The sequence below is a fragment of the Aegilops tauschii genome, chromosome 6, assembly GCF_002575655.3.
Source record: "Aegilops tauschii subsp. strangulata cultivar AL8/78 chromosome 6, Aet v6.0, whole genome shotgun sequence".
In the NCBI taxonomy this organism is placed as follows: domain Eukaryota; kingdom Viridiplantae; phylum Streptophyta; class Magnoliopsida; order Poales; family Poaceae; genus Aegilops; species Aegilops tauschii.
The window spans coordinates 335021373-335031510 of NC_053040.3; the positions used below are offsets into that span (position 1 = coordinate 335021373).

At 39.0% G+C, this 10138-nt stretch overlaps 1 protein-coding gene across 1 annotated transcript; it reads right to left on the reverse strand.

Annotated features, from left to right (window-relative positions):
* Positions 1 to 1731: 1731 nt before the first annotated feature.
* LOC109753839 (L-type lectin-domain containing receptor kinase SIT1-like) lies at positions 1732 to 4299 on the reverse strand. The gene has a single exon (XM_020312764.4). It carries the CDS (start codon positions 4092 to 4094, stop codon positions 2091 to 2093), a length of 2004 nt encoding a protein of 667 aa, XP_020168353.1. The 5' UTR covers positions 4095 to 4299; the 3' UTR covers positions 1732 to 2090.
* Positions 4300 to 10138: the final 5839 nt, after the last annotated feature.

Below are 10138 nucleotides of genomic sequence, written 5' to 3' on the forward strand. Positions count from 1 at the left end.
ATTCATTCCTTAAGAAATATTTTTGCGAAATTCCACTATAATATGTATATTCGGGCATATTTAAAAAGCACATTTCTTGTGAATATTGCGTGCAAAATTCGTCGTTTTTTAATTTTATTTCTCCTTAAAGGGTAATACCAATGCTACTAATTTATTATTTTGATTTTGTATAAGTTTTTGTTACATTTATTTCTTCTTTAAGGGATACCAATGCCTGTAATGCATTCCTTCTTAGGAATCCTTTTTTAATGATAGTTCACTATTATATGACTATTCTTGCATATTATTAAAATGTGCAATTTATGTTCAACCGTGCACAATTTTTTGTCATTCTTTGTTTTTTTGCCTTTCTTTCATTTTAAAGGTCCCTTGGTAATACTTATGCTACTAATTCATTCTCTTAGAAACCCCAGTCTTTTTTTGTTTTTGTTTTATTTTCAATTTTTCCTCTTGGAGGGTAGTACCAATGATACTAATTCATGTCTTCTGTTTTTGCGAAAATTTCACAATTATATGTTTATTCTTTCATATTATAAAAAAGTGCAAGTTCGGCATTAAATCGTGCTTGATTTTATCATTATTTTCTGTATTCTTAAAAGGTAGTTCCTTTGCTAGTAATTCAGTATTTCTTACTCGCTCTGATCGGAAATAAGTGTCACAGTTTTGAACTAAGGTTGGAGGGAGTAGAAAATTTAATTATTACGATTTGAAAAAGTATAGACGCCATGGTTCAAACACCAATGTAACTATTCATTCTTTCTTTAGAAAACCTTGTTTTTTTGCAAAAAGAACACTACTATCTTTATTCTTGCATATTTTAACAAAGTGAATTGCGTGCAAATTTTAGCTTTATTTTTTAGTTTTTATTTTATATTCTTTATTTTTATGAGTAATACCAGATGCCACTAATTCATCATTTGTTTAAAAACTTGACTATTTAACTTTGTTTTATATTTTTTTCATTTTGTTTCTTATGAAAGGGTAGTACCAATGCCACTAGTTTGTTCTTCCTTAGAAAACTTCATTATTATGATTTTGTTTTTTTATTTTATTTAAGTTTTTAATTTTCTTTCTTTTGAAAGGGTAATACCAATGCAAGTTATCCATTCTTCTTTAGAAGCCTTCATTACTTTGATTTTCTTTAGTTATTATTTCATTTTATTTCATCTGGAAGGGTATACCAATGCCACTAATTCATTCTTAGAAAACTTTATTATTCTGATTTTGTTTCATTTTCTTTATCTTGAAATGGTAATACAAATTCCACTAATTATGTTTTTCTTAGAAAAATTCATATTTTGATTTAGTTTTAGTTTTTTTGTTTTCTTTCTTCTTTAAGATTAATATATCAATGCCCCTAATTCATTCCTGCTTAGGAAATTTCCTTTTGTGACAATTCGCCATTATATGCTTATTCTTGCATATTATAAAAATGCGCAATTTCTATATAAATTATGTGCAATTTTTCATTATTTGTTTTATTTTAATGATTTTTCTTTATTCTTAGAAAAGCTTGTTATTTTGGTTTGGTTTTATTTCATTTTCCTTATTCTTTAATGGCAATACCATTGCCACTAATTCATTCCTTCTTAGGAATTTTCCTTTTCTGTGAAAATACCACTATTATATGCTTATTTTTGCATATTATAAAAAAGCACAATTTTTGTGTAAATTTTGTATTTATTTTATTATTTTTCTTTTCCTTTCTTGTTTAAATGGTAATGCCAATGACAAAAAAATTGCATTTGCTATTTTTTGTTTACGTACATATGCTTTAGCTTACATACATATATACATCGATGAGGAGTACTGTATTTATATGGAGCTGTTTTCCATGTATGCATGCACCTAACCCGCAAAAAAAAATGTATGCATGCACCTGTAAACAGCAATTAAGTTGATGTACGACTTGCTTAAGGGGCAACATGCAGGAGAATCGTCGTTGCATGCATCAGCTCTTACGGCTGCGGCGTTATGTGTTGCCAATGCTCCGGACCCAAAGAATTCGTAAACATGCAAAACTGACTGACTAAAATATTACTATATTCAGTCGATTGACATCTAGTCGCTCGCTTATCTTGTGTTTATTACTACCTCGCTGCAGGAACATCAGAAATATTACCGGCTTCCGTGGACGGCAAAGAAGAGTGCGAGTGAACCACCTGGTTTTGCCTGAGCGCTAGCACGTCGACACTTGCGTGCTCTACCGACACCTCCGGGAGCCGCGTGTCACCGCTCAGGAACTGCATGATCTGCCGAATGCCCGGGCGCGCGCTGGGCAGAGGGTGCGAGCACAGCAAGCACAGCTTCAGAACGAAGCTCGCTTCTTCGGCAGGGAAGTCGCCCCGGAGTCGCGGGTCCACGGCGTCGGTGATCGCTCCTTCGCGCCAGTGCTCGATCACCCTGTCCGCCAGCAGGAGGTGGTCGCCGTGCTCGTCCTGGGAGACGGGCCGCCGCCCGCACGCGACCTCCAGCATGAACACGCCGAAGGCGAAGATGTCGGACGCCTTGGAGGCCCTGCCGGTGTGCCCGAGCTCCGGGGCTAGGTAGCCCATGGTGCCCACCACGTGCGTGGTGTGCGGGTCGGTGCCGTGATCGTAGAGCCTCGCGAGGCCGAAGTCGCCTAGCCGCCCGTTCATGTCGGCATCCAGGAGCACGTTGCTCGCCTTGACGTCGCGATGCAGAACCACCTTCTCCCAGTCCTCGTGGAGGTACAGTATGCTGGAGGCGACGTCGTTGATGATCCCCAACCTCTGGCTCCAGCTCAAGACCATCGTGTTGTGGTCGTGCAGAAGCTTGTCGAGACTGCCATTTGGCATGTAGTCGTAGACTAGCAGGAGCTCGCGCTTCCGCCGGCAGTATCCGAGCAACCGGACGAGGTTCCGGTGCCGAATCTGGCCGATACTGACCACCTCGGAGATGAACTCCTTCATTCCTTGCCTCGATTCGTGCGACACCTTCTTCACTGCAACCTCCGCCCCGGACGTCGGAAGCACGCCCTTGTACACCCTCCCGAACCCGCCGATGCCAAGCAGCCGCTCGTCGGAGAACCCCTTGGTGGCGTGGAACAAATCCTTGTACGAGAAACGGTGCGGACCGAACTCCGTCTCCCAGTCCTCTTTTACCTCCGCATACCTGCGCCGCCTCCGATCAATTAGGACGACGGCGATGGCCAGTGCTAACACCAACGCTGCCGATGCTATCGGCAACAAGATATACAGCGTCTTCGACCGGCGCTTGGGGGTCGTGAACGGCAGGGCCGGCAGCTTCTGTATGTTTAGCGGCGGGGCTTGTCCACCATCCATCTTGAAGCTCCAGGCAAGCACGTAGTGGCGGCTCGACACGACGCCGGTGGATGACGAGAAGCCAACGTAGGCTTTGTCCTGGATCACCGACGAGAGGTTCACGGTGGCGGAGAGCAGAGGCTTCTTGGGCTTGGGCAGCTCAAGGGGTGCCATGGTGACGCTGACGAGAGAGGTGCGGGCGTCGAAGTCCACCCACACCTGCGCAGCCGTGCGGTTCAACAGGCTCATGTTGATGAACGCGCCTGTGCCGTCCTCGTAGTACCCCGCGTTGTCGGCGACGATGGATGAGAGGCCGTCGACGTCGACCCCGACGTGGTTGTTGCTCATGTCCCCGAACTCGGCGTTGACGATGGTGTCGAGCTCGACGGCCAGGAAGTGGTTGCTGGAGTTGCCGTTGTTGGCCGCGTTGGCCAGGCCCATGTACTGGCTCTGAAGCGCCGTGGAGAAGTTTTTGCTCTTGGAGACGACGAAGGCCAGGCCGGGGCTGCTGAAGTCGTCGTACTCGCTGACGATGCCGAACACGAAGGCTGTCGAGAAGGAGCGCGAGGAGGCGTTGCCGTTGGCGGCCTCGTGGAACCGCACGGGGACAGGGTAGAAGGCGTGTCCTTTTAGCTGAGTCGTGCCGTTGGTGAGCATGAGGAGGCCGTCTGGGGTGACCGTGGCCGTGCCGTCGAGCGAGAGGTTCGCGCCGGCGAAGCCATCGAACGTGAACTGGTCGGCGTCGACGGCCGGAGATGCGAGGGGAAGGACATGAAGAAGCAAGAAAAGGAGCAGATGAAGGACGCTCATGGTTGGTTGGCTTCCGCGCCTAATGTGCCGGGAGTGTACTGATATTTGACCCTGAGGGCTGAGGCTGTCTTTCCACGAAGAATGGAACCATCAGTCCATGTGACTATAAACCCTTGCTGGCAAATGATGTGGTTATCGCTGTATGTGTACGACTGGCTAATCCCGAGATATCTTTTTATGTAACAGTTCAACTTGTCGCCTTAAAATGTTCGTATGTAAAACGCGTCGCCTTAAATTTCACTTACGATTGCAATCATTGACTTGACCTACAGTTTTGTTTGTGAGCTTGCGTGCCAAATTTTCAGAGGAGAGCACGCTATGCGAATAATTTAATGCGGACCCAACTAGCTGCGGCAAGTTGATTCTTTCCTAGGGAGAAGAAACAGGGGACCGGCTACCTGTCAGTTGACTGGAAACAGATTTTGGGTCAGTCGATCGACCCACAATTTGTTTCAGTCGAGTACAGTCCAGCCGAGTATCAAGTTGGTCCATAGTTGATTATTTTATCCACCTGCAATTGACGTGAGCTAGCGTGCATTTCGAATGGTCATGCACGTACGCATTTCAGCACATCAATAACGCTGCTTTTTAGGGGTAGTATCAATAACGCTGCTATAATTTTTTTTAATACAATACAGACACAAGCGTTCATAAGCGTTCATATACACGCGCATACACTTAACCCTATGAATGCACACACGCACATCCTATCCCAATGAGCACCTCCGAAAGACTGAGCCGGCATATCATCTTGAAATTTACAAAATCGCCGTAGGCATCTCGTCATCGACGGGAACATCTCCTCTCACTGAATGTGCATAACCAGAAATCCTGAAATAAATCCATAAATAAATGCGAGCACCAGGATTTGTACCCTGTTGAAATGAGGATACAACAATCCCTGTAACCATCCAACCACAGGTTACAATTGAGTCACCACCATCAGTGTGATGGATGCATGCAACACGGGCCCCCAAATATCAGATGTACATATCCATGTTTGGTTCATAGTTAGTACTTTCCCACACTCTTTTTACTCAGTAAGATTCTTGTGGAAAATAAGGCCCACATGTCATACACAAAAAATACATGGCAATTTTTCCATAGGCAAGCCAAAATGTGGCTAACAATTTAAACACCTAACCTATGGCAAGTTTGGCTAAAATAGTGTGGCAAACTATGAGACTGGCTACCGGTTTTAACAAGCATGATTTAATTTACTATGAGTTGTAAACCTGATAACCAAAAGTAGAAAAAGAGGCGGTCACCTCAAAATGTAATAGTTGTGCTGCTGTCATCTTATAAAATATATGAATAAAAATAGTGGCATTGGTCTTACCTAAAAAACATGTAAATCAAATAATGACAAAATTTGCATACAATTTATACAGAAATTGCATTTTTCATAATGTGCAAAAATAAGTATATAATGTTGAAAGTTTTGCAAAAAAGAAGTTTCCTAAGAAGGAATACTTTACTAGAATCAGCATTATCATTAAAAAGAAAGCATAATATAAAAATAAATCAAATATTGACAAAACTTACACAGAAGGGTTTCGCAAAATAAATTGCACACATTTCACATAGAAATTAAATTTTTATAATACGAAAGAATAACCATATAATAGTGGAATGATATTGGTATTACCATTACAGAAAGAAAATGAAATAAAATGAAAATGAAAATGAAAACAAAGTAATGAATTTTTCTACGGAAGAATAAAACCCTTTAAGAAGAAAGAAATTAAAAATAAAATAAAAATAATGAAATTTTCAAGGGAAGATTGAAACCCTTTAAGAAGAAAGAAAATAAAAAAACAAAAACAAAATAATGAAGTTTTCTAGGGAAGAATCAAACCCTTTAAGAAAAAATAAAATATATAAAGAAAACAAAATGATGATGTTTTCTATGGAATAATGAAACCCTTTAAGGAAAAAATACAAAACTAAAACTAAAACAAAATAACGAAGTTTTCTATGTTAGAATGAAACCCTTTAAGAGGAAAGATATTATAAAAACAAATGAAAAAAATAAAATAATGAAGTTTTCTAGGGGAAAATGAAACCCTTTAAGAAGCGCGGAAATTAAAAAATAACTTGCACACAAGTAAGCCTTGAAATTGCACTTTTGTAATAAGCAAAAAATAAGCATATACAATGCAATTTTTGCTCTGTACTATAATTTACACACATGGTGTATCATACTTGCGTGTATACTTACTTACAAACACAAAAATAAAAATAATTTTTTCTAAGAAGAAATCAAGTATAGTGGCATTGGTACCACCCTTTAAGAAGAAAGAAAGTAAAAATAATAATTATACAAATTGCACACAATTTACACATAAATTATACTTTTTTAGTTATGTAAGAATATGCATATAATAGTGCGTTTTACATAAAACAAAGTTTTTTAAACAAGGAACGAATTAGTGACATTGGTATCGTCCTTAAAAATAGGAAATGGATTAAAAACTAAACATAATAAAACGAATAAAATTTCCTAAGAGAGACCAAATTATTGACATTGGTATCACTCTTAAGAAGAAAGAAAGAAAAACTTGCACACAACTTTGCAGTGAAATTGCACATTTTATAATATGCACTGAATACACATATAGTAATACAACTTTAGCAGTCTAGTATAACTTACACAAATACCGTATAGTACTTTCATGCATACATACACATAATAATAATAATAATAATAATAATAATAATAATTTAATTAGAAGAAAAAATTTAGCACAAAAAAATAGCATTGTTGTTACCCCTAAGGAATAAAAAAGGGAAAAAATCCACACAATTAGCACAAAAAAATGCACTTGTTATAATATATAGAATAAATATATAAGAGTGAAGTTTCTGTACTCGAATGTAATTTGTACATGCATTACTTGCATGTATACATTTACACACACTCAACATCCAGAAATAGATGTAAAGAAAAAAAAACTCAAGCAAAAAATAGGAAAATAAAAGCGTACACGTGCAGAAAACAAAAGCAACCCATGGAGAAAAGCATACACACACCAAAATACAGCCTAAGAAGAAAATCGACTGACCTAAAATAGGGGCCAGTCGAATCCAAGCAGCCCAGTACACCAGCAAAATGTGACAAGAAAAACTGCACAAATCTTAAAGCACAATCCAATGACCAAAAAATTGACTAAGCACAAAACTAAAAATCAGCTGACTGAAATCCAGCTAAAGTGAAGAAACAGTCCAACCAACATTTCGTAATTTCCCTCGCTGTAGTCGGTCCATGGTGACCCTCATTTTAAAGTGCCCTAAACAAAGAATTGTTTTCTCTACTTCTATAAAAAACAAATTTGATGATGATGGTGTGCCTGTCTCCTAACCATCTGAACCATCAGATAAAAAACGAACGGTTTAGATGGCACTAAGGGCATCTCCAGCCGTTCGCCCCCCAAGGCCCTGAAATAGCGCCTAGTGGGGGTTAACCGGCGATATTTTCGCCGTGGGGGCGCTCGGGTTCCCAACCGCCGCCCTAAGTTGGCACCCAGACGTCGTTTTTCAAATGCAAAATTGACTCAAATTCGACGAAAACGACTCGATTTTGAACGGAATTTAGGCGGTTTCATTCATATTTGTTCAAATTTAAAGACATACACAAAAACTTAAAAAACTACGCCACCGCCGCCGCCCCAAGCCTAGTTCATGCCGAGGAGCTTGTAGAATGCGGTGTAGTCGCCGCCGCCGTCGCCGTCGTCCTGCACGCCGCCGTCCTTGCTGTAGCCCTGCCCTGGATCGCCGTTCTTTGGCGGCAACAAATCATCCCAAGCACGCCAATGAACCTCCTGTTTACCATTTGAGGATCCGCAATAGAAGCCCCTCACCATCTTAGTGAGCTCATCACATACAGAAAAGGGCAGTTTAAACATGCACATAATGTAAGTGGGTAATGCTTGCGCTACAAATTTGATGAGTGTCTCTTGACCAGGTTGAGCGAGGAACTCGGTTTTTGCTTCTGCTAAAACTATTGAAAAAAACCCCCGTAAAAATTGGCAAGACTACTCAAGTCACTAAGAACAAGGGTGCAACTTTTAATAATAACAAAGAGGATCTTAAGATGATTAGTATTCACCCCGACTTTGTTGAAGTTGTAAAAGACTCTACTTGCGAAAATGAATTCGTCAATCTTATTCCTAGAAGTATTATTATAAAAATATGCATGCTAAATCTTTGAAGAATATTGGTTGTCCGATTCAGGAATTAGAAACTAAAGATGGCAATACTTGAATCTATGCATTATGCCTACCTAGGGGCATAAAACGATAGCGCTTGTTGGGAGGCAACCCATTGAATATTTTTTTTGCTTTTTTCTTTATGTTTTTGAGTGTTTACACAATTATGCTACTGTTATGATTGTGTTTATTATGTTTTATTTAGTGTTTGTGCCAAGTAAAGCCTTTGGGATCATGTTTGGTGATAGTTGATTTGCTCTTGTCGAAAAATAGAACTTTTGCGCCCAGTAGCAAAATTGTTAAAAATCACAGAAGCGTGATAAAATTGTGAATTTTTTTTACAGAAGATTGATATACAAATTGCCTACGTTGTCCTAATTTGTCAAAAAAATTGGAGTTACAGAAGTATGGACAAAGTCCAGATTACTACAGACTGTTCTGTTTTCGTTGCATTGTGTGCTTATTTTGATGAATCTATGGATTGTATCGGGGGGGGGGGTATAAACCTTGGTAAAGTTGGAATACAGTCGGTATAATGCAATAATACAAAATGAATGGGTTTGCAACAGTACTTGGAGTGGTGATTTGCTTTATTATACTAATGGATCTCACGAAGGTTTTGTTAAGTTTTGTGTGATTGAAGTTTTCAAGTTTTGGGTGAGATCACGATGGATGAAGGAATAAGGAGTGAAAAGAGCCTAAGCTTGGGGATGCCCATGGAACCCCAAGTTATTATTCAAGGAAAACCAAGCAACTAAGCATGGGGATTCCCTGAAAGGCATCCCCTCTTTCTTCTAATGACCATCGGTATTTTACTTGGAGCTATATTTTTATTCGTCACATATCATGAGTTTTTCTTGAAGCGTCTTGTATTATATGAGTCTTTGCTTGTTTTGCTTTTTAGTTTGTCACAAGTATCCTTGCTGGACACACCTATTTGAGAGAGCCAAAATTATGCTATGATTTGTTAGAATTGCTCTTTATGCTTCACTTAAATTTTTTGAGCTATGGAATTGCTCTAGTGCTTCACTTATATCTTTTTGAGCACGGTGTGATTTAATATTTTTGAAGAAACACTCTCATGCCTCACTTAGATTCATTTGAGAGTTAGTAAATTTTTGAAGAAATTCTCTCATGCTTCACTTATATTATTTTGAGAGAAGAAATTTTTATGCTCATGTTCTTCACTTAAATTTGTTTGAGCTTATCAAAAGCAACATATGAAATTAGTCCCAAAGTGATAGATATTCAAGAGGGATATAATAAAAACTTTCATGAAGATCATTGGACAAAATAAACTTGATTCTTTCTAGTAGTTTTCAGATATGATGATAGTAATATATGACTCATGTTGGTGAGTAATTATGCTTTAGTAAGAATATTGGTGTTAAGGTTTGTGATTCCCTATGCAAGCACGAAAGTCAATAGTTATGCAATGAAATCTATACATACTAATAAAAGAAATAGGTATTCTCAGTCCGTCATGCTATTTTGTAGAAAACCCTCTGAGATTCCTGACACTAAACCCGCAGTACATATCAAATGTTTTTTTAAAATACTCATATCTTCTAAACCGTAATTCCAAATTTAACATGTTATATATGAAATTTGATTAAAAATATATGTAGAATCTGAATATGATGTTATTTTACCTGTTAACAATTAAAAAAGATACTATCTAGGCTGCAATGTTAATCAACAATGTATTATCCATATTTTTTTCATACCGGTACTGATTCAGATTGGGGATAAACACCTCAGCAAAATAAGGATTGGACATGAAATTGAAGATAAATTTGCTAGAGACACCCAATAAATAAGGAAATGCATGACAAG

What these genes read in the sequence shown, in the direction of transcription:
- LOC109753839 (XM_020312764.4), bottom strand. Translation starts at nt 4,094, where the DNA reads ATGAGCGTCCTTCATCTGCTCCTTTTCTTGCTTCTTCATGTCCTTCCC.